At 39.9% G+C, this 25341-nt stretch overlaps 1 protein-coding gene across 2 annotated transcripts; it reads right to left on the bottom strand.

The window, feature by feature from the left end:
- Positions 1 to 1163: 1163 nt before the first annotated feature.
- Positions 1164 to 25226, bottom strand: NCBP3 (nuclear cap binding subunit 3). Of its 2 annotated transcripts, none has more exons than XM_063299381.1 (13): positions 25011 to 25226; positions 24084 to 24149; positions 22922 to 23027; positions 21190 to 21315; positions 20841 to 20966; positions 19831 to 19904; positions 18891 to 18999; positions 17719 to 17818; positions 16365 to 16471; positions 9434 to 9722; positions 6402 to 6559; positions 5852 to 6016; positions 1164 to 4061 (listed from the first exon to the last, which is right to left on the bottom strand). In XM_063299381.1, the coding sequence occupies exons 1-13, from the start codon at positions 25191 to 25193 to the stop codon at positions 3826 to 3828; spliced, it is 1845 nt and encodes a 614-aa protein (XP_063155451.1). In that variant the 5' UTR covers positions 25194 to 25226; the 3' UTR covers positions 1164 to 3825. The 2 variants fall into 2 exon arrangements, with proteins under 2 accessions (XP_063155451.1, XP_063155459.1); XM_063299389.1 differs by lacking the exon at positions 25011 to 25226 and adding an exon at positions 23183 to 23794 and having other exon boundaries at positions 24084 to 24155.
- Positions 25227 to 25341: the final 115 nt, after the last annotated feature.

Below are 25341 nucleotides of genomic sequence, written 5' to 3'. Positions count from 1 at the left end.
CAAATTGTACTCAGCACCACCTCTTGTATCCTTCAATCAAAATTCTGCCAAATACCACCCACCTTAAAAACTAATCCACCTGCAATTTTTTGCCTTCACTTTTGTTACTGTTCCTTTATATAGGGGAACAGTGATGGCATTCTTCCAATTATCAGACACAGATGCATTCTTCACATACATGTTAAGCAATGGCCATTCCATAAGCAAAACACATCCCTACTTTAATTATTTTTCCAGTTACACCTTCTAAAACTGAAGCCTTATTGTTTTTCAACAATCTCACAATATTTATGATTTCATTTTCATCAGTTGTTTTCCTGGATACTAGCCTTTATCTATTCACTTTGATTCCACTCTTTAATATATCACTATCATTCTCATATAAACCTCCACAATACTCCTTAAATATTCCCTCACTTTGGTTTCATCCGAAATAATTTTACCACTTTTATTTTTAATTCCATTCATTCTATTTGAGGCTCTCTTTTCACCTACTTCCAAAAGATATTTTTAAAAATTTCCATAAAAATTGCTCATTTTCTCTGCCTCTTTTAATCTTAAAAATTCCTTGCTCTCTTTGACTAATTACAACTTTTTCTCTATATATACATTATACAATATTTCTTTCTCCTCATTTTTCTGTAGCAATCATTGCCTTACGTGCACTTTTTTCTCATTCACAGTCTTTCACTTCATTTCCCAATCGTCCATTTTCTGTGGTACTTTTTAATTAAATTCTATTCACTCTTTTCCAAGCAGCTTCCACATTATCTTTTCTTACATCCCCTTTCATTAATTCAAAAACTATGCATAATGCATAACAAAGCCTTAATAGCTAGAGAACTTACTTCTATGGTTTTATGCTGGCACATAAAAAGTTTACTTAAACAGAGCTTCTTATTGCTTGTTATACAACATTTTAAGATGTTTTTAAAATCCTCTTGGCTACTTTTGTATAGGCTTGGTGGTAGATAGCACTGTGCACAGGCTGCAAGACAGATGTATTTTTGCAGTCCAAAGAAGAATGAGGGAGCAAAAAACTTGTTTTGCATTCCCGTACTTTCTCTATGGCAAGACACTTAGAACTTTTCAAGTCTTGTTCTGTCATTCTGATGAAATGTTCTGATTAGGCTGTTTTGTTCCATGCTCTTTAATACTTCCCCCCCCCTCATTCCACATACATCTCTTAAGAGCTGTTACCTATGATTTGTTCAGCTGGAAGTGCAGCTTACTTCATTTTAAGGCTGGGAATAAACATAAAATGTACCACTGAAAAATTCAAGGAAAATGGAAGTTTGAAGACGTATCTTAGCTCTAGCCACCAAACCGATCTTTGAGAAGAGAAGAACTGTGAGCTCATGTTATTCCACAGAAAACACATACTGTTTGAATTACTATTATAATCTTTAGTCCACTTGCCAATTCATTTCCCTGTGTTTGAAACAATCCACTATTGGCATAAACGCAAAAGACAGATTTACTGACCCTCTGGTTTCCACGAAAAAGCAGGGTCCTATTGTCCTATTTCTCTCCCCCCCCCCTCTCTCTCACACACACACAAATTAGTATTCCCACTGAACATTATATACATGGAAATAATTTTAAAGTTATTTTCCATAAGGAACAAAAGCACCTTTTAGGATTTCACCTGTTCATTTTAGGTAAGAAATTATGCTCCAACATAGAAAGCCAATTCTGTTGGAATCACATTCAGAACTGCTGACATGAATGGAGGGAAGAACACTTCCATTGTCCTTTCTTGGATTTACATTCATGGTCACTCTGGAGAGGAGAAGCAGAAGCAGAGCCAGCCCTAATGGCTAACCAGAGAAAAACCAGAAGGGCAAAGGTGATCAACCAATAGTGTCCTATTGTAGAGCCTTTTTCTTCCCATTACTCTAACATACAAATAATAAACTAGAGTGAAAGTGATAGCTTTGAAGTATGAACTGGCTTTGTTGGGCCTATCAATTCCCTGTGTTACTGATTTACTGACTTCATCTTATTTGAAAGCACTTCCCATAAAATCAGAATGAACAGGCACGTGCATTAGCACTCTGCTCATGGATCACAGTAAGCCAGGAATTCTGGTTTATCACTTTGTGACAATATGATCAGTTTCCTTCTTTCAGATAGCTTTACTTCTCCAGATTATTTTGCAGTCACAACTGAAACTGTATGTTTGACAGTCAGATAGCAGAGATGTTGAGATATACTATAGTTAAGATCAGAATTTTATTTGTAATACAAATCTTTGTTATATTAACTATGTGTGTATATATGTGTGTATATAAATAATTAGGCTTTAGATGAGGGAAAATATGCACTTGAACAGTTCCTTCAGTGATCAAACATCACATTTACTTTGTCATTTATAATCTTTAGAATCCACATTTAAACAAATGAAAATCAGTACAAAACAGGAAAGTCCTCAAGACCTTTTAACTGACCTCCTCCTCCTTGCAAGATCTGTTAATGGAAGTGGTTTACTAAGCCATGTACTGCTCTTCTGTGTCACAAAACTCCAAACTAATGATCCAAAGCCCCCAAGTTGCGGAGAAGAATGGGGAGTGCTCCTATTTTGTCAAAAGGAAAAGATGGAAGACCCAAGAAATGTATTAAATATGGCACTAAAGAGGTACATTCCCTGCAGAAGTCTTGCAGGCTGGGAAGGTTTGCTACATGTCTTACTGGCCAGAAACTTGAAAAATATCTATTTCCTGCATTGGAACAAGTGGGGATGGGGGAAGCTGCCCAGATAAAAGTTTATCACTTACCTGTCAAGATAAGAGCGCCAAAGAAACAGTAAAATTTAGGGGATACGGAGGAGAATCTACCACAGATACCTATATCATGACAATAATAGTGACAAAACATATGCACACCTCCAGTAACAGGGCTATGATTCACCAGAAACTAATCTTTACTTAACCTCTGCTCATCTCAAAAGGCCTTATGCAGAGGCTTTTACTGGATGCTATGTGCCGAGATCCATTTTATCCACATGCACGCATGGGTGCACGTGCATGTGTGCACACACACAATATGTATATATATATATATGTGTGTGTGTGTGTGTGTGTGTGTATATATATATATATGCATATATGAAACCACAATAGTAGCTTTTACTGTAACCAACAACAAACTCTGCCACAAATAGATATATGTGTGTGTGTTTGTGTGTGTATGTGTCTGTGCACACACATACACACACAAATTAGTATTCCCACTGAACATTATACACATGGAAATAATTTTAAAGTTATTTTCCATAAGGAACAAAAAGCACCTTTTAGGATTTCACCTGTTCATTTTATGTAAGAAATTACTCTCCAACATAGAAAGTCAATTCTGATGGAATCACATTCAGAACTGCTGACATGAATGGAGAGAAGAACACTTCCATTGTCCTTTCTTGGATTTACATTCATGGTCATTCTGGAGAGGAAGAAGCAGAAGCAGAGCCAGTCCTAATGGCTAGCCAGAGAAAAACCAGAAAGGAAAAGGTGATCAACCAAGAAAGTTCCATATCATTTGTGGGAGTATCAGAATCTTGTTTCCATCTTAATGGAAAATCTTAAGAAGATACAAGTCTTCTACAAATCCTGACTGCTTCCTAGGGAGGTAATACACACACAAGCACACACAAGCACACACTCACACTTTCATTCTGCTAAAGTCACCTCTGCCATGCAAGATCATCTCATGCCAGAGATTCCTTGAAACATGAATTGGATGTTTGGCAGAGGAAGGCTCCAGGGACCAGGCCAGACAGTCAGTTTGGAGCCACAGAACAGTCTCCAAGGAATGCACTAAAGGCCATCATGATTCCGTGTCCGAGCCTGAGCTGCTCTCCTGACTGATTTCAATCTGCAGGGATGGCAAGTTATCAAGTCGGCTCTTCTTCTGGCGCGACTGTTCCTTTTCTTTAATAAGAGCCCCCCATGCCCGCTGGAGCTCAGAGTCGTCATCTTCTGGTGATACTGATGCTTTTTCTGCTCTCTCTGGGATTTTTTCCTGTGTCTTTGATGCAGATCCCAAACGTGTCCGTAGACTTCCTGTCATTGTACAAAGAGGAAAATATAGTGAGAATTGTATGCAGAGAAAAGGCATGCCCTCAAACAGGTACTAAGCCTTCACTGACACAATCCAAACTAGGTTTTTACCATCATAATGTGCTCTGAACAGTAAGAATAAAGTATTGGGCATACATATGGCTTCTCCTGTCCTAACAGTCAGGAACCACGCTGAGACGAGGAGTAGGTCTCTAGTGTTTATAACTGCTACATTAGACAGAAAATCCTAACAAACTGAAGAAGCGTGGGAAAACCCAGACAGATAAACCCCAAAAGTCAAGGCGGGTCTGATCTGTGTCTCTTTGAATGGCTGCTTAACTCCTCACTACTACGCATGCGTTTTCCCCCCTGGATAGAGGCCCCCTCCTGCTCGCCATCAGTGCTCATGACACTCTTGGGGTAAAACCTCACATATACTTAAAAGCATTTGTATCTCACTCTACAGCTGTTAAAGACTTCTGGAGTGGTTTATATAGTATCCACCACTTTTTACATCTTTCTCCCCTCCACCCCCACCCCTTTAATCCGTTCAATCGTGTCCAATTCTCAGAGACTGCCTGGAGTAGTCCCTGCAGTTTTCTTGGCAAGGTTTTTCAGAAGTGGTTTGCCATTGCCTGCTTCTTCCTAGGGCTGAGAGAGAGTGACTGCCGAAGGTCACCCAGCTGGCTTTGTGCCTAAGGTGGGACTAGAACTCAGTCTCCTGGTTTCTTGCTGGTGCCTTAACCACTACAGCAAACTGTCTCTCTCTCCCCCATTACCACTACATATAAATTCCTGCCTATGTGAGTAATAAACTGTTTGTTCTCCCACTTTTATTTACTCCAGCTAGAATTACAGGATCAGAGTATTTCATTCTGCATTTCATACCAGATAAAATGCCAAAATGCAACTCTTTCTTTAAATAGCAAAGTATAGATCTCTTTTCAAGATAGTACTAAAACATGGAAAGCAAATGGGTATTACTATCTCCAGAATCTCTGTCTAAAGAGCCAGATGTTGGTAAATGAAATATTGTTTTTACTGTTCCCCATGAGCAAGATTAATAATCCAGGGCTCTCACCCATAAACAAGGACACTCACATTCATTCTACTCATGTGCCTGCTAATGGTTTGGGTACAATGACAAAGAAACCAATATATTCTTTTCTATCAGAATTGTTTTATTTAAATCCAAATAGCTAAGGAAGCCCAACGAATCTGAGTGTGGTTTCCCCAAACCTTTTTCAGTGAATGAATTGCTCTGATGTACAGAATTAGTACATCATTATGGCTTATGGCTTAGTACATTTAAGCCATAATAACCCTATCTGCCCGGAGTCCCCCTTTTTGGGGGGAGATGGGCAGTGATAGAAATTTGAATAACAAACAAACAAACAAATAAATTTTATGAAGTTTCTTCTTGAAACAGATCCATTTATTGTGCAGAATTAATTCAACATACTCACTCTGATTTTCCAGAGAATGGAAAGCACTTTAGTTTCACAATCACTGGTGAAATAAGCAGGAAAGGCAGCCCAAGAAACAGTGACCTGCTCAACCAGCATCAGGTGAGCAGAGATATGAACCTGTGCTTCCCAGATCACTGCTCAGTAATGAAGTCACTGCATCACACTACTTGCCATGCTGTCTACTAAAGTAAAGTTACTTATGATTTTTATAAAAAAGAAGAAACAACCAGCACTGAATTACAAGCTCTGCTTACATCCTTTGGGCCATCACTGCTTCTAGATGCAACAGAAAAGTTGACTGACACAACACTGCACAGGACTGACCCGATTTCTTCTCTCTGGTATCTGAATAAAGGCCTTTCCCCTCTTGCCTGGGGATCCCTAGACGACTATGAACATCAGACATAGGCTCACGATGAGATGCAGAGATGCTGCTGGGCTGAGGGACTTCTGGCGAATGTGGTCTCTTGCCAAGCCTCTGTCGGACATCTGGAAACAAAATATGATCATGCATTGAATTTTACTCCACTTACTATCACCCATCATCCCAATGAAGAATCTGAACATAGCATTTTTATTAAGCTGAGTATACCATTGGTAGCACATGACCCAAGAGCCAGATAGGAAGGAGACTGGGAGCAGTGTGTATCTGTGTGTGTGTGTGCATGTGCAGTATCAAGAGTTTGAATGATCTGAAACTTCATAATGGTGGGCAAAAGCAACAATGCCATCTCAGGGGCATCTAGCATTTGAAAAATAATCATCTTGTTCATCCTTTTTATTCTGAATTATGCAAGTAATACAATGATGCTTACAAAACAGGTCCTCCAAAGCAGAAGTAAATTGGGACACTCAGCAGCAAAGAATCCTTTACCTGATTTCACAGAGCTCAGGGGCTGGTGCAGGCCAGGATTCCCATGCCTTTTTTCTTCCAATAGCAGTCTCACATCAGCAACTTTCTCTGAAGCTCCTTTGCTTCCAATACGATTCTTGACATTGCTGGAAGTTACGCTGTCTGCTCTCATTGAATTTCTACATTAAAAAAATCTTCCATGAATCAAAATGCCTACACACTCCATCAGAAAGCCTATCTGTGTAAAGGGTCTGTGGGTTAATAAGAACAAGTAGATCTGTATTCCAAAATCATGGTTCCAGTTGCTCTAAACTCTGTTCTGCTGAACAGCTCAAAGCCAAGAAAACATCACCCACAGGCCAACTGAAGTCCTTCACACTAGGGAGGGCTGAATTTTGGCATGAGCAAAGATTCTCCAAATGTGATCATCAGTGCGAGACCAGAGGAGCCCCAGCACTGCAATGGCATGCACATGTCTTGGCCAACATAAGGTGCTTGAGTCTCCCCTGGCAATTGCTGTTCCGCCCAGATCTCACCATCTCTGTTTAAGAATTAGAACCTTAGGGTTTCCTGAGACAGATATCGTTCAGAACGTCTTAATCTGGATATTTGTTGATGTTCTGCAAACAAGGAAAATGGGAGCACCTACTGAAGTCTGGATGAAATCAAGCATGAACCAGATTCATACTTCAAGGAAGCTGTGAAAAGAAACCTGTCAGAACCTGAATCAAATGAAGTCTGAATTGGGCAGCTTTGGAATAGAAAACATTGTCTGGAGCATGGCTCAGATAAAATCTTGTTTTAAATAGACCTAAGTTTTGTTTTACAGAATCCACGTGGGGCTTTTCTCTTTTCAACAGAACGATGCACGAGGTACAAAAATAAAAGTGGGCATGTGGTTTAAATTAATGAAAAGGTTTGCTGGACAAGGAACCACAAAACAATTGTATGCTGTTAGAAGCTACTTTGAAATCTGAAGGAATGAAGATAATGCATCTACATTCCTTCTCATAAAACTGAACAATTAAAACTATTACATTCACTTTTGTATCTAGCACTTCATTGGATCACGGAGGACCTAGAACTTGTTAGAACTTATTGAATATTTTAAAATGAACAAGATAGAAATAAAACCAGTAATAAGGTGTATTGCTATTGCTAAAAACATGGGTTTATGTTACTGTAAAATCATTTATCTTACATAGCTGTATCGTAACCTAATATTCTGATATAGAAAAACAAGTTTTAACAGAACATATAGACTCAAGTTGATTTGTTTCAGCTTTAGTAACTACAGTCAGTATTAGTAACTAACTTTACTTCTGCAATATGTCAATGAGAATCAGGACATACTAATAACAGTCTTATATTCTGCTTTATTTTGCATATTGTTGCATTACAGAACTATGTTTATTTTATTGTTAACTTTCACTCTTATGAGAGGATTTTTGACACTCCAGGAAATAAATATAGTCTGTCTTTGCAATCCAGCATGGAGGCTGTGGTACCGTGGGCAGAACAACTGGTGTGAGCAAATGTATGATTTGGTTACTGATAGGAAAGTTCAGATGCAAGAAAATTAATTGAGGACATAGAATCAAAGAAATTAGTGATGTCTTCAAAGTCCAGACAAATAGGAACACAATCAATCCAATATACAGGCGGTCCTTGGGTTACGGCCAGCCGTTCAGCGACCGTTCAAAGTTATGATGGCGCTGAACGAGGGGGACTTATGACTGGTCCTTGAAGTTGCAGCCGTCGCAGCATCCCCGCGGTCATGTATTTGTGGTTAGGGTGCTTGGCAACTGGCTCACAATTACAACGGTTGCAGCGTCCCACAGTCATGTGATAGCCATTTGCAACCTTCCCTGTAGTTTCCCACAAGCAAAGTCAATGGGGAAGCTGGCAGGAGGTCACAGGTCACTCCTGTTCCTGCCACTTTTTCTCCTGAGGAGCCCCTGGGCAGCATGGGGATCTCGTGCTCTGTAGTGCCCACCTGTCAATGCTCCATAGAGCCCACCCGCAGCACCCGCCAGCCTGCTCATAGTTCTCGTCCTCTGGCCTGCTTGGACACGGTTGCAGCACCTCTTCCCACATCGTGGTCGTGCAAGGTCCTCGCTTAACGACGGCAAAGAGGATTGCCGGGATTGCCATCACTAAGTGATGTCGTCACATGATGTTGCGCTTTATAACCGCATTGCTTAGCAATGGAAATTCCAGTCCCAATTGCTGTTGTAAGCCGAGGACTACTTCTACTGCCACTTTTAATATGCCCCTGGATAGAACCGACAACCAATGAGAATCTAAAGTAGAAAGCAAATTAAATTTGAGGGTGGTGTCAAACACATAGTGGAAAACCAGATCCTGAGATGTTGTCATTTAGACACACAGGTGTCTGTAAAATGCTGACACAAACAAAAGAGGGGGTTCTTCTTGGATTCTAAAAGAGATTTGATGAATTCCTTCAAACTCCAGGCCTTTAGCCTCTCTCAAGATGGAGAGGCAGACCTTTTAATTCTTTCTTAGAATAATTTAATTTAGCTGATTAAAGAAACTGTTTCCCCTTGACAATTTCTCTTCTTACCTTTCTTAACTTTCTGTATTATTACCTTTATCTGAACCTGAACAAGCTAAGAATCTTGAGCGTCCACTGGAATGATACATACAGTATATTCTTTACATTTAAATATTTAGAATGCTTAAGTATGTTAACAGCATTAATGGAACAGACAAGGAAAATGTATTTTAATATACCCTTTCCTCTTTTGAATTTAATTTTTTCCCTGATTTGATTAAACAGCAATTAGTTTGTTTTCCCTTATTGTAATCTTTCAGTCACTTACATTGCAATTGCTTCATTTATTCTGCTTTAAATTATTTTATTTAATGTTTCTATTGTTTTTCCATGATATCACCAGTGTGCCTATTATCCCAATATATTTTGAACCAATTTTCCTCCTTTATGTAGTCTTAATTCAATGGTCAACCTCCATCAGCCACCAAAGTAGTCTAGGATAAAGAAACCCAGCTTTCTGAATGCAAACCAGCCTTACCTAATGCTCTTCAACTGAGACTCTACTTCATCTGCATACATAGTCATTTTCATGCTTTTCTTGGGGGAAGGAGTGGAGATCATCTTCAGCTCAAGATCATAGTCCATTTCATCGGAGTCAGATTCGCTAGCACTGGACCGCCGAGCACTCCGTTCACGAGACTGTTTGTAAGCCTGCAGTTCATCTCTGTATTCTACAACTACACGATCATCTTCATCCATATATTGATCATCATCTTGGTCCTCCTCCTCCTCTTCCTCAATTGGTTCTTCGGGAACATTTACTAATCCTATAAGGCAGGAATGATCATTCTAAGAAGGCTAAAACCTCACCTTATATTTTATGTGTAAAAATAATTTGACACAAAAGATAAAAGCCTTTCATTAGGTGGTACGTGGAGCACCTGCAAAAGAACCAGAGCTGACCTCCCAGCCATCCCTGTTGAGGTTTCCCTACTCACAGATTAAGCTACTTTTATACCTAATCATTTGGCCAGGTGAAGGGGTTGCATTTGATTGTCTCCTCTCACGTGCTTCATGCAAAATAGCCTGGGGGGAGGACCTGCCCGGACTTGTTCTTCACTTCTTCTTTTTCTCTCTGCTGGAAATGTAGCTCAGCAAGGCTTGCTCCAAAAAGGGAGCTAGGTCCTTTAAATGTTTTGCTTTTGTTTTTGTTTTCTGTAAATAAATTATTTTTATAGAAATGCTTGGTGTGTGACTTTTTTGACCTCTCCTGGGCTAAAGGCTTTCCCAGCATCTGCAACAGGTTATGTGCCCAGTAAACAACGCAGTAAAACCCAGAGAGAAAAGAGAGATCAACTCCACACCTCATGCACAATTTAAAGGCAGGTAGCAAAGACCTGTGAAGATTTTCTTTGGAGCCACCTGGAGATTTTCCAGCAACTGCCGGTCTGCAGGACTTAGAAGCTAGCTGAGGTGACTTGCAAAAGAAGGAAGAAGCCATGGCTACCTCCCAGTCCTCAGCGATGCCTCTGGAGCGCCTATCAGAGACCAACTATTTGAATTGGGCCCTGAAGATGGAGATGTATCTTCGCAGAGAGAATCTTTGGCTGCCAATTGGTGAGCAAACCCCCCAAAATCCCAATGCTGAATGGCTGAGACAGGATGAGCGGGCTAGAGCCACCATTATCTTGGGAGTTGAGGACAATCAGCTAGTCCACGTGCGAGGCATGCAGTCTGCAAAGCAACTTTGGGACACTTTGAGAGACTTATATGTAAAGGCAACAGCAGGGAGTAAAGTTACTCTGATGAAAAAGCTGTACAGAGCCTACCTTGCAGAAGGAGAAAGCCTTCCTGAGCACCTGCATTATATTCAGCAGCTGTTTGTTGAGTTGCAGGAGAGAGGAATGGAATTTACACCTCTCACAAAATCCTATATCCTCCTGTCCTCACTAAATGAAACGTGGGACACGCTGATTTGTACCCTGGAGGCTATGCCTGAAGCAGACCTCACCCCATCGTATGTTACACAGCGCTTACTCGCTGAATGGGAGAAGAGAGAGGAAAGATCCCCCCCCATCTCTTCTGGAAAGCTGCAAGACCAGAAAATGAGGGAAAAGAAGGGAAAGGAACCTGAGGCCACAGCGCTAGCAAGCCAGCGATGCTTCACTTGTGGTTCAGCTGGACATTTGCAAAGAGACTGTGCCATGAGACCCAAGAGTAGAAAGACAGAGCAGAAGAACACAAGGGCAACACAGAAGAAGGCTCTTCAGACAACCCAAATTGCACAGGTTGCTGAGAAGGGTAATTCTGATGTATGGGTGTTAGATTCTGGGGCCAGTTGTCATTTATGTAATTGTAAAAGCTCTTTTGTGTCACTGTCTAAAACTGAAAGACAAAGTGTATCTTTGGCTGATGGGTCTGTCACCAAAATTATGGGACAAGGTGACTTGTATTTATCCTGCTTAGGAGAAACTGTAAAAGGTGTGTTGTATGTGCCAAATTTACAATCAAACCTTTTATCTGTGGCACAATTGGCTGCAACAGGGTATATCATAACATTTAAGAAAAATGGTTGTGAGATACGTAAAAATGGGAAATTGTGTGCTACTGGTATGTTAAAAGACTCCTTGTACATTGTGCAAAATGCAAGGAAGCCAAGCTGCAAGGCTGCAGTTGGCAACACACCATATCATGACCAATGTGTACACCTGATGCACAGGAGACTTGGTCATGCTAATTACAAGTATATAGCACAAATGCCACAGCTGTGTGCTGACCTAAAGATAAAACCCTGTGATAAATACTTAGATTGTGTAGTTTGCAAAGAATGCAAAACACTAAAAGCTCCTGTGAGTAAGCACAGTGACAGAGTTACAACTAGACCTTTGGAAATTGTACACTCTGATATTATTGGTCCTTTTGCTCCAAGTCTTGGACAAGGTATGCAATGACCATCATTGATTTCTCAAGATACACATTTATCTACATCTTAAAACACAAAGATGAGGCATTTGAGAAATTTAAAAGTTTTGTGACATGGGCAAATGGAAAATTCCCTAGGCCTGTATCTGCACTCCAATGTGATAGAGGAGGAGAATACCTTTCTCACAAATTCAGAAGGTTCCTAGTGGAAAAAGGGATAGAACAAATTCTTTCTAACCCGTACACCCCTCAGCAAAATGGTGTTGCTGAAAGAAAGGGCAGAACCTTGCAAAATGCGATGGAATGCATGTTAAAAGATTCACGATTATGTTTTAAGTTCTGGGGAGAAGCTTTATCGACTGCTTGTTATGTTCAGAACAGGTTGTATAACTCTATGATTCAGGACACTCCATTCCATTTGTTTTATGGTGTGAAACCAAAGGTAAGCCATCTTAGAGTGTTTGGTAGCACTGCATGGGTTCACATTCCAAAACAGCAGAGAAGGAAAGGAGGCCCCACAACAAAGAAAGCCATCTTTGTTGGCTATGAACAAAGCCAGAGGAGCTACAGGTTCATAATGGGAGAGAAATTAATAATTAGCAAAAGCGCTTCTTTTGCTGAACAAAACTGGGGGAGATTAAATTCTAGCTCTCCAGTTGAACTGACCACCACAAGAGAACAGCAAGGACTTGCTGATGGTGATCTTTTGCCTGATGAGGACATTAAACCAGAAAAGCAAATTGAAGATCTGTCTGATGAGATAGATGCTTCTCAGGAAAGTGATAGGAGTCAAAATTTAAGCCCTGTATTACCTCGCAGATCTCAGAGGAGTAATAAAGGCGTTCCTCCATCACGTTTTCAGGCTGAAACAGTAAAGGCTTTTCACATATTCACAGAACCTGAGTCTTTAGAACAAGTGAATGCTTTACCACCTGAGATTGCACAAAATTGGCATTCTGCCATGCAACAGGAATTAGCATCCTTGAAAGAAAATAAAACATGGAAACTGGTAAATCTACCTCCCAATGAACGCTGTCTGGGTTGTAGGTGGGTTTTCAAACTGAAAAGGGATGCTGATGGCAAAATCCAAAAATATAAAGCAAGGTTGGTTGCAAAAGGGTTCACTCAAAGGAAAGATTTAGACTTTGACAAGACTTTTGCACCAGTTACTAAAGGTGAATCAATTAGATTACTGTTAAAAGTTGCTGCACTCAAGGGAATGTCAGTTAACCACTATGACATTCAAACTGCATTTCTCTATGGTGATTTAGACCACAGATTATACATGCAGCAACCCCCTGGCTATGAAAAAGGGGAGAATCTAGTCTGTGAACTGCAGAAGTCAATCTATGGGTTAAAACAAGCTGCTAGATCCTGGAACCAAAAAGTAGATGAAAAACTGCAGAATTTTGGTTTTGAAAAAGGAAAAGCAGATCCCTGTGTATATATGAAGAAGGACAAACAAGGCTGTATGTATCTGTGCATTTATGTTGATGATTTGCTGCTATTCACATCAACAGAAAAACAAAGGCTTGATTTTGAAGCCTGCATGAAAAGCCATTTCATATTAAAAAGCCTTGGAGTTGTGACCAATTACCTAGGTTTGGAAGTACACAGAGACAAGGATGGTAGCTTTGTTAAACCAACGTAGTAAAATTCAAAAGCTAGAAGATTTTAATATGCAAGACTGTAAACCAGTCTACTCCGATGATAATAGATTTTCAGAAAGATACAGGAGAAACTCAATTAACTGAGGCAGAGAACTATAGATCTGCAATTGGAAGTTTACTGTACATTGCAAATCATTCTCGCCCAGATATCTCAAATTCTGTGGCCATTTTAAGTAGACAGGTAGCCTACATCTACTGGAAAAGCAGCATTGAAGAGGTTAATGAGGTATTTGCAAGGAACAAAGAATTATTGCCTGATGCTAAATGCCTCGAACTGAGAAATTGCAGGCTTTTGCCGATTCTGATTGGGGAGCAGATGTCAGTGACAGAAAATCCACTTCTGGGATTTTAATTCAATTTGCTGGATCTAGCTTAGGCTGGCATTCTAGAAAACAAACACTTGTTGCTCTTTCCACTGCAGAAGCAGAGTTTTATTCTCTAACACAAACCTGTAATGAGGTTACATGGTTTAAACATTTGTTAAAAGACATAGGCATGGAAGTGAACCAGCCTATAACTGTTTATGAGGATAATCAAGCTTGCATTGCTATGGCAAAATCTGAAGCCTGCAGAAGTAGAACAAAACATATCGATATTAGATATCAATATATCAAAGATATGATAAGCAAAGGAGAAATAATGTTAAAATATTGTGAATCAAAAGACATGATTGCTGATATTTTAACCAAACCTCTTCCTGTACCAAGATACAAAGAGTTGTCAGAGAAGATTGGTTTGCAACTTAATCTATAGTGTAAAAAGGGGAGTGTTGAGGTTTCCCTACTCACAGATTAAGCTACTTTTATACCTAATCATTTGGCCAGGTGAAGGGGTTGCATTTGATTGTCTCCTCTCACGTGCTTCATGCAAAATAGCCTGGGGGGAGGACCTGCCCGGACTTGTTCTTCACTTCTTCTTTTTCTCTCTGCTGGAAATGTAGCTCAGCAAGGCTTGCTCCAAAAAGGGAGCTAGGTCCTTTAAATGTTTTGCTTTTGTTTTTGTTTTCTGTAAATAAATTATTTTTATAGAAATGCTTGGTGTGTGACTTTTTTGACCTCTCCTGGGCTAAAGGCTTTCCCAGCATCTGCAACAATCTCAAAACATAAGAATCCAGTAAAGATTTTGCTGGTTTAGTCTACCTCCTCTTTCCCCAAGTGACTTCTGTTGAAGCAGTAAGTACATTAGACATCTATTTTGCTAATTCCCATGTTAAAGAATCGTGTATCCCATGTACCATGTACCGTGAATTAGGATAATAAGTAATAGCCTGCCTATTATACCAGCAATGACTGGGACAAGTCAATATGGGACTAGGCCACCTTCTAATGAAGAGAGAAGAGATCCAGATAAAATCATGAACAAACCAACAACATAAGAAAATATAGGAAAGAAAAAAGCCAGGACAAAATTTTAAAAGGTGACTCAGATGAACATGCTCTCAAATTCCAAAATAAACTTCTCTGCTTTGCAGATAAAGATGATCTCTTATTTGTCATTATCCAATTCTCAGTAGGAAAGGTTCTAAAATCATCAACCAATTAAAACAAATCGAGCTTAGCTCCAGAAAATATAATTAAAACTAGTAGCACAAAGATGGCATTGGGCACTTACTGAATTACACTGACCATTACCTTCTAGTCCATCTAAATGTCAGAGAGCCTATGCAGAATCAAATATTTTCCGCACATATGGCTTACCTGCCCAACTGTAAAAACAGTATTAGAAAATCAAGAAGCAGGAATCATAAAGACACGCTACTGGAAATACATTTCCTTTTACATTCATTTTTATTCTAATAATTCTCTAGAAGCCAGTCTTCTAAAATGGTATCTTTTTTTTCTGATTATAAGACAAGCTTCTTTGTTTACTGGGGTTCTTGTTTGGGTTTTATGTATTGGCTTCATTTCAATTCTTAATTTTAATAATGCTTAAAATTAAAAACAAGTATCATGATAATGAATTGTAAATTAAAGCCTCCTTTAGTTGACTCAGTTCCTGATGACTATGGGAACACAAACATGTAGCCTTCTTGGCCACAATATGAAAATGGTTTGCCACTGCCTTCTCCCAGGATGTTTTTAAGACGTCTCATCTCACTGGCAGCCTCAGAATTTTGAGCGAGTTCCCCGTCCAAGTAATGATTGGGTCTAACCCTGCATAGTTTTGTCAAGATCAACTGCATGCTGTCTCCTTCTTTACAGAGATTTTATTTTCTTAGAATTCTTGAAAAAGAGCTTAAAGTGCAAGATCAGTGACCAGATGTTAGTATAAAGGTCTCAATGAAGTTTTCTGTAGACAGAAGTAATGTTGCTCCCTGGTAATTTTGTAGTTTGCTTGTAGATGTAATTTGTATGTGCAGGTCTTGGGGTTTTTTTTTGGTTTTGCAAGAATCAAATTCTAAAGGCTGAAACAATGGAATTAGTTTTATCTGAGTTTGGGGCTGGACGATGAGGCCAACTCCTGTCTTAAAATATTTATCTACTGTTTTTTTCTTATTTGTTATTAGAGTGTTTTTTGCTCCACACACTGACTTGGATTCTTAAACTATATTGCCCTACATTCCAGGAACAACACTGCCTCTTGATTTTAGAGAGGACTGAAGAGACAGTCCCAAAACCTACTCTTGCAGAACATTGTGACTGCTTCCTTCCTTTTACAATGCTATTCCACAATGCAGACTTTTTTTTTTACTGGAGAGTCCACATGCCTGCAAAACCAGGTAGCAAAGGCCTTTACGTCAGAAGAAAAAAAACTACACAGACACATACTGTACATACATCCATTTTATATAAACACACCAGTTTTATAATGAACACAGACCAACTGTGCTGGAAGTATTTATCATCTGACTGCATTATGAAAACTGTTTCCACTTACCTGAATGATGATGTTTATAAGGGGATGTCAGGCCAACATCATCCCCAATGAGAGTTCTTTTTTTAATCACATCTCGGTGAAGCCGGCGTGAATGATACCTCCGCTTCCTGCAAAGACACAAAAGGTCTACAGCTTTCACGTGCACCACCATGGCCAATGTAAGTTTTTCCTATAACCTTCCACTAAAGACTGGGCTTCTAGCCAAATTCAGATGTAACCAGTGAATTCTGGCTCAGCAAAGATTTGTACGTGCCCCGCTCCTTTTGCAAATGATCCAGAAAGTGATGAACTTGCACTTTCTCTTTTGTCACTACCATGTTCTGAGCAAGTTCACGTAACACCTTAGACCAGCCTTTCTCAACCTTTTGACCCTGGAGGAACCCTTGAAATACTTTTCAGGCCTCGGGGAACCCCTGAACATTCAGGCTCAAATATAGGCCAGAAGTTACAAAATTATTATACTTGTTTCATGGGTAGGCCTGTAGATATGCACTAACAGTGTTCTTAAACTAAAAATAAAGAATGAAACTTGCCTCTTTAACGTGAAGTTGCCTGAATTTGAAATCATTTTTTAAATAAATTGTGATCTCCCAGGAACCCCTAGGGACCTCTTGCAAAACCCTAGGGTGCCACAGAACCCTGGCTAAGAAACCCTGTCTTAGACTAAGATAAAATGAAGCTCAGTTATAGTTCAGTGTTCTGTGAGAACCCAGCAGTGTCCTAAGGGGCTGTATGAACCAGACCACTATGTTACACCATAAAACAGTTTACATTTGTTTAGTCATAGCATGTTATGTGAATATGCTGTTTGCTACGAACACAGCAATTGTATTTTTCTAATCCAGGATTAGCATTTACCATATTGTGCCAGTCCAACTCTCACAACCGAGAAACCTGCCTATCCCCCAACCCATCCCCAGATATTCATATTTATTTGGCCTTGCAGATATGTGGGCAACTTTTCTAACTACAACTCAAAATGACATGGAGGTCTAAGAATCTTTTCTAGATATTCCTGCATCCAAGAGCATCCCTAACCCCAGTATTCCTGAGGATTTATTTCTTGCGCTGTCTGCTGCAGCTATTCCACTTGCAATGTCTTCTTCTAATCAAGCATGTGCCTAATTACACATTCCAAGAATGTACCAAGCTGGGCCTGGACTACAGACAGCCCTAAGGAAACCAGAGCATTAACTGATGCTGCTGTATGGAATGAAGAGCATATTGAGAGGGTACTTCCCAGACAGACGCATAATCTGTGGAAAATGAAAGATACTCCAAAACAGGAACCAGGCTAGCATGACAGCTCACTTTGGATAAGGTAATTCCCAAGGAGTACCTCTCCCCAGCTCACCATGAGTTGCTCAGGATGCCTTTCATGCCTCCATAATTAGGATTTCCATATTTCATGTAATATTGGCTTCTCCTGGCAGCACCAAGCTCCTTCTTGTCATCTGTAGAGTAAAACAAAAGCTAAGTGGGCGCAGGGACATTCCATACTACTGAAACTACGGAACTAATCACAAATTCTTTCCACGGTGGGAATCAATTTCAGCGGCTCAAATGTAAACCTAATCCTTTTTAATGCTGTGGGCTTTTGGGCTTTTTACTCAAAATAGATGGGTTAAGTCTGTAGAGGCTTAATCCCTATATTTTGAGTGTTATTTCACAAAAAATGTTTTAAAAAGCAAAAACTAGAAAAATAAAATAATCACAATCATGGTTCATTGCTGTGTTCTTGGAATCCTGGTGGGAGGAGATGGGCGGTGACAAGTTTGATAAACGGATAAATAAATAAGCCCTCATGCAGTCCATGGACAGCTGAGACCTGATCTACAAGGAAACTACTATGAATCTGGGAGTGGAAAGCATTAGGAAAGGATAAAAGATGAGATGAAAACCTACCCAGGTAAAAATGATCTTCTGATACACTCGGTGACTGCTAAGAGATGGACTTCTCTTCAGTAGCATCCTGGTTATGGCAGACCCTTCCAGAGAGGGCCACTTGGCACCCATGTTTTGATCATTTTAGCAACACGTTACATTTTATTACCTAGTTTTTAAAATCTTAAAATATTTTACAGATTTACAAATGCTTTAAATTCTTCTGGAATTTCTGTGAAATTTTTGGTTAATTATTGTAGCAATCATCTCCAATAATAAGCTTTTTACTTGAATGTCATGCTTCTATACTCTTATGTGTACTGTCAAGAAATAACCACCTCCTAAATCTGTATTTAGGGAAACAGACTCTCAGCTCTGAAACAGCATTCCTGATTGGGAGGAGGCACCAGTGCTAAGCAAGGGAATTCACTGGCTTAACTTTCTGGCATAATGGTTATATCTTCTTCTACAGGCATCACACTATAATCCATGGAAGGTTCTGCAAAGAAGACTTATGAATGAAAGCAATACACAGGGTTCATGAAATATTTCTGTGGGCCATAAAATCAAGACAATAATATCGCTGGGTCATAACTGTCCACCACGTTGCAATGGGCTCTTTGTACAGGTCAAGCTCTTTACCTCTGGTGGCAAATCTCATGAAGAGCTTGTTGCCTTTGGCCAGCTTACTGGCTGGGCGAAGGTCATTACGCAAAAGGGAATCTTCTTCCACCTGGGATAAAGTGTCCAGCTGGAGAAAAAAAAAAACTTCAGGCTAGTATTTCAGGAGTGACCATGATAACAAAAGGCCTGATTGTAACAACCACAGAGACATAGTTCTAGTTCAGCTCAGGTACCTCAGGTTGAAGAAACCAGCCCAGCCCAGTTTCACTTCAAACTTTGATTCTGCTTTCTCAGATCTTTCCATTCAGTTGAATGAAATTGGGAGGTGATGCATGTATGTCCTTGAGAGGAGCACAAAGCTCAGCTCGAGGAGCCCGTTTTGGTCTAATCCACAGCCAATTCCAAATCCTATGTTATAATTACATTTTATTTGTGGTTGTCAATGAAACTTGTTCCCTATGGGAAGTGAGACTTTAGATACTCATCAGCCATATTCTGCTATTTATTTCAGCTTTTTTTTAATCCCGCCTTTATTATTCTTATAAATAACTCAAGGCGGCGAACATACCTAATACTCCTTCCTCCTCCTATTTTCCCCACAACAACAACCCTGTGAGGTGAGTAGGGCTGAGCAAGAGTGATTGGCCCAAGGTCACCAACCGGCTTTCATGCCTAAGGCAGGACTAGAACTCACAGCCTCCTGGTTTCTAGCCCAGCACCTTACCCATTAGACCAGACTGGCTCTCCTCAATCTGGGTACTCTTCAGATATACAGAACATCTCCCAGAATCCTTCAGCCAACATAGTAATTGCTAAGAATTCTAGAAGTATAGACCACATATCTAGACAATGCTCAAGTTATGGAAGACTATATAGGTAATCCCACTCTTAATTTCAGTTTCTTTTTATGGTTCTTATCCAGACAGACCTGGCCCTAGCCCAGACATCCCGCACTAACCTCTGTATCACTTGGATGATCATCTTCTACCTCACCTTCTTCTGTTTCATCATCTGAGCTTTCCTCCTGTTTTTCTAAAATAAACAAAAATATATTTTACAATTGTTACCTTTTTGTTTGTACTTAGTAAACAATGCTCTAGCTGATCATCCAGAAGTGCCAAATACAGAAGTCATGAGTTGAAGCAGGATTTCTCCACAGGAATGGAGCACAGCTGGCAGTTTTAACTCTGATATTGACTCTCCAGGTTCCATAGGAAGCAGCCTTGTATTAGGGAAGGCCATTGCCTATTTAGCTAAGAACTGCCTAACTAATTGCTTGCTGTAGTCCAAACAACTGAAGATTGAAGATAAACTTTCCATACCTTCCTACTATTGTCAGAATTGAACCTAAAAGCTTTTGTATATAAAACATGTGCTCTACCACTGAGGTACAGCTCTTTCCACAGCATAGGCAATACAAGCTCAGCTAAATCAATGGTCCACCTCAACAGAGATTCATGCAGCAAACTTAAATAAAAAACTCGGGAGGCCAAACAAAATTAGTCAACTATGAAGAGAAGGAGCTACACCAAGAACAAAAAGCTAACCAAGAAATGTATTTTCCTTATCTTTTTTGCTTTCCATTTGTGTAAAAATTGAGTAAATGCTTAAGTCTGATTGGCACTAAGGCCCTGCAACGGAGTTGGTTCTTCTGAACACACCCACTACTTCACATGATCATTCTCCTTTATTATGATTGCTAGCCTTCTTGAAAATCCCTCCCAGCCCTGTTACCCAAGGCCTTTTCACACTGGTGATGAAAGAATTCTATGGATGAAATATACTGTATGTCCAACGTTTAGAGGCAGAATCTGAAACAATGCTTTCTTCAAGCAAAACTATCACTGGAGTTGCATGGGTGGTTCCAGCAGTGAATTGCAGAGTCCTACTTAACACCAATTAACATGTGCCTAGATGTGTCATTCAAAACCCAAATCCTATGGCTATGAAACAATGTTTTTTTTTTACCTTTCTTTGTGGAATCTTCTATTTTCTTACAGTTTTCTTGGGGTTTTATTTTTTCCTCCCCAGGCATAGAACTCATGTTGATGAGCGCTCGTGTGGCTGTTACTTCATCAAGCCAAACAACATTGCCTCAAAAGAAAGAAAAAAATCAGTTAGTGATAGCACCAAAATTACAAACATGTAATGAAAACTGCAGTTTGTCTCCAGCGTGAGAGAAATGTCATACAGAAAAACCCTTCCATTCCCATTGTAAGTTTAACAGAAAATAAAGGTGACAATCCCCATAGAATAAATCATCTTTCTTTTTAAAACAAACCAATTTACCATAGTTTATGTACTCTCAGGTACTTACAAGAGGTATCATCCAGCCACTCGATGTGAGCAGGGGGATATTCCTTGAAATAGGCAAAAATATCCTGGGTGCTCATTTCATCAACACCATAAACATATATGGTATCTAGTCGCAATTTGGGGATGGCTGCAAGAAATTCAAAATCTAGTCTAAGTGTCAGCAACTGACAAAAGAAAAGAAGCAAACAAAACAAAAATCAACATCAGGCAACAGTGCAGATAGATCAACTTCCCCATCACTTATTTGAAGGTTCAAGATTAAAAAAAAACCAGTTCAAAAAAGGAAGGAAGGCTGATTTGCCCCACCATCACTGAGATTTATCTAGATCACTGTTTCTTAACCTTGGCCACTTTAAGACGTATGGACTTTAAGACAGCAAGGCTGGCTGGGGAATTCTGGGAGTTGAAGTTCACACATCTTAAAGTTGCCACGGTTGAGAAACACTGATCTAGATGAAAAACTTGGAAGGGGATTCCTTTCATTCCCTTTTCCATAGCCCCAAATCTTGACATTCTTTCCCTAATGTAGGTATAGCAAGGTTAAAGGAGTGAAAGGGAGACACCTCTCTTTTGAAAACAGGGAATAGTGTGCATTGTGAAAACCTATTCAGAAGTAAATTCCACTAAATTCAATGGCATTTGTTTTGATTTAAGGATCACAGAACTGCAGTTGCATTAAAAAGGAAGGAGACTTTAGCTTCTTCAATGTGAGCGTATTCCCATGTAAAATTATTGTATCTCCTGAAGTTCACTTCTGATACTGTCCAGTACTGTACCAGCCTAGATGAACTAATGATTTGACTTAGTATATGGCAAATATTATGTACTAGGACAGACATTTAGCCACCTACTCTTTCTACACAAACTGCCTAATTCCCAAACTATTAGCACAACTGCTTTCCTCTACGAATTCATGTGCTGAAGTTAAGAAACATAGCATTTGAACTCCTTTCTCATCTATACAAAGTTTTCCACTGCTTTAGGCTCCAATGGAAGCGACATTTCTCTTTCTCCTATGTTTTGTTCTGTCTGGACTTTTTCTGCCTTTCCTCTTCAAAGGTTCCAACCGAAGTTTGAAAACAAACTTTCCTAATTTTTATATGAATCAGTCCCTCACTACATAAAACGTTATCAGTGTGACCACAGATTTGCTGATTACTTTCTTAATATTCCAGGTAAAAAAAATGGAAATGCAGTTTTTGTTCCACAGTGGCACTGGCAAATTCTAAGTTTATGATTTTTGTTAGTCTATAGATATTAATGCAAGCTTCAATTCAACATGTTTTTTTCCTATAAATCACACAAATTCATTACAGTCCAGTTCTAAATCCTACTTTTTGCAATCCTGGGTTTGAATGCCTGATCCTCACCATCCATTTTATGTCCCCCGTATCATTTCCTCAATATTCTAAATATGCCCACCAATCCAAAAGGGAATTGGGATCTTTGTCCTAAAGAAAAAATCATTCTGGGGGAATGTTTCACATACGTATATGATAAACAATTTCTTAAAAAAACCAAGAAGGCTTATGAAAAACTAGAAGTTTCCTATTCATAGTTGCTTCATCTGAGAATTTCTGTTTCCTCCAAACAATAAAATCCTAAAGGGAAAAATGCACTCATTAAAGGAGGGTCAATCTTGCATTTCATCTGACCTAGAAGAGCAAAGCACCAACAAGGCCCAGAACAAATGGGAAGATTTACTTATTTAAAGAACACATAATTCTCAGTACCTTTTTTCATCATATCTCGATCCAGTGCTACATTTCTTTGAGCAAGATTGATTTCCCCACGAAAATGAAAACGTTTTGCTCTTTGCTCCTTTTTCTCAATTGCTTCCTACAAAAAGGAAAGAAGAGAAGAGGTGATTGAACATCCAAGTGACTGGTAGTAACAGCAGCTGATATCTGCTTTGCGAAAAACAGAAAAGGCTCTCTTTGCTCTTAAAACCTAAATTCATTTTTTTGTGCTGCAGTGCAGTATTACAACATTACCTGGTACAGAACAGCAGCAGAAATTATGGTCTGATGCTTTATGCAGTATAACTGGAATAACAACTTGCTCCTTCTATCAAGTCTCCATGTGATGTAGAAACATTTGGCTCTCCCTGATAGAAGGGAGTGATGCAATTGGGAAATAAATCCAAGCCAGCATTAAACAAGCTTCAGAACAAATCAAGACAGCTACAATATGTTAACTTCACAGAAAGATAGGTAGTTTAATTTAAGAAAAATAGGCAGGAAGCCCAATTGTTTCAGGATATAAAATCTTCTCATAAATTGCTTCTTGCAATAAAATACCAGCTGTATTCAATAGCCTTGCTAAAACTGGGGTATAAGTCCAGAGTGCCATAGCCCAGTCTCTGCAAGTAACTATCAGAGAAACTAATCAGAGAAGCTGATGATAGACGACAGGAAAGAGCAACAATTCCCAGTGTAGGCATACTGAGATCAAGATCTTGTGTCACACATTATTTTCAATTATTCGAATATCACAGTCCCATTTAAATATTGATTGCATTGGGGAATGGAAATACATTTCTTCAGGCTCAGAATTATGTATGCAGGGGACAGCCAGCTACGAAGGGAAGCTCACACTGAGAGATTCTAGAGAAAAAAAATAATGAAAACTATTACATTTGCCATTATATACTTATTAAAGAACACAGGTAATTTATAAAATCACAAGGAACACGTGACTTGGATCCTGGAAACAACCCCTATTTTTAAAGGGGGAGGGCTATAGTGTACAAATATGCCTGTACAATGAAGTGCAGTGAAACTCACTTAATATACATACCTATAAAATATGCATTTGTGTATGTCAATGAATCTGAAATTTGACATTTTCCAAGTTTCCAAAGTGGATAAAAACCACATCACTGCATATAAATACCTTTGAAGTCACATCTATTCCAGTGATGAAGCTCCCAGCTTTGTTTTCATATCTTCTGCTAGTGTCCTGAAATAAAACAATCATTAATAGAACAAACTACAACCAAACTGTATCTTTCTGTAGTGTCCCCAATTAACAATGAAAGTTATAACATACTTTCCTAATGTGAAGTCTCTCCTAGTTCCCTGCTCCAACCTTCTGTCACCTCTCAATTCCCATCCAAAGATCCAAACCAACTTATTAACAAGGGCCATCGAATCTGCAAGAACATTTCAATTGCTCTTTCTTGTTCTTCTGAGCCTTTCTGTTAATTTTAAACTGAAGTAATCTACTATTTATTCACAGATGCCTTGTTTTTTTTTTAAGCCAAAAGTAAAGGACTGGTAAACATCTACCAATACTCATCAGCCTACTGGGAGAGTTCCCTGCAAAAGAGCATTGTGAGAAAGCTGCCCCCTTCACCATATCCTCCATACTGGGCTCTCCATGAGCCCATGAAGCATCCCAGAGAAACCTCCTCAGCAATGCTGCTTTGTCTGTGGACTGACGAAGCCCAAGTAAGTAAATAAGTAAGTAAATAAAACTCCCTTTTAGTGCAAATCTGCTAGAGTATCTTGGGAAGGCTTTTATCTGGGGTCAGGCAGCCATGCAAGCAGAGTTGGAGGCAAAAGAAGAAACGAGGGAAGAAATCGAAGAGTCTTTTAATCAGGATCGCACTGCCTTTTTGTCAACGTCCGCGTATCTCGGTAACTCCATTCATCCTGACACAGCGAACTCAGTCTCTCTTTCGGTCATGGAAATACACTCTACACATGCGCAAAGAATCCCCTGTTTTTCAAGCCTCGGATCCCGGTTTATGTGTCTAAGGGCCTCCGGAAGCGGCGGACTGTGACCCCTCCACCCGGCCCGTTTCCCCGGCTCCGTTACCGGTAACAGCTCCCTCAGGGAGCGCCCCACTGGCACGGCTAGTTCCTCCGCCGATGCCGTGGCCGTCTGAGGCGACGTGGTAGCGGGGGCTCCGGTCTGAAGCAACAGCTCGCCCTCCTCCACTTCCATGGGCTCCGGCTCAGCCGCCTTCACCGAAATACGGAGGCCCCGTACAGCCGCCATCGCCCCACAGGCCCCGCTGCCGCCGAAGGAGGGCGAGACCGGAAGCAGGAAAAGTGAAGGCGGAAGCCATAGAGACACGTTGACCGGCTGCTCAGAGCGCCACTTAAGGGAGATGCTGCGCCGGTCGGAGCGGCGGGCGACTTGCGAA

Source organism: Candoia aspera, chromosome 1 (assembly GCF_035149785.1).
Source record: "Candoia aspera isolate rCanAsp1 chromosome 1, rCanAsp1.hap2, whole genome shotgun sequence".
Lineage (NCBI taxonomy): Eukaryota > Metazoa > Chordata > Lepidosauria > Squamata > Boidae > Candoia > Candoia aspera.
This window is presented reverse-complemented; position numbering and strand designations above follow the sequence as displayed.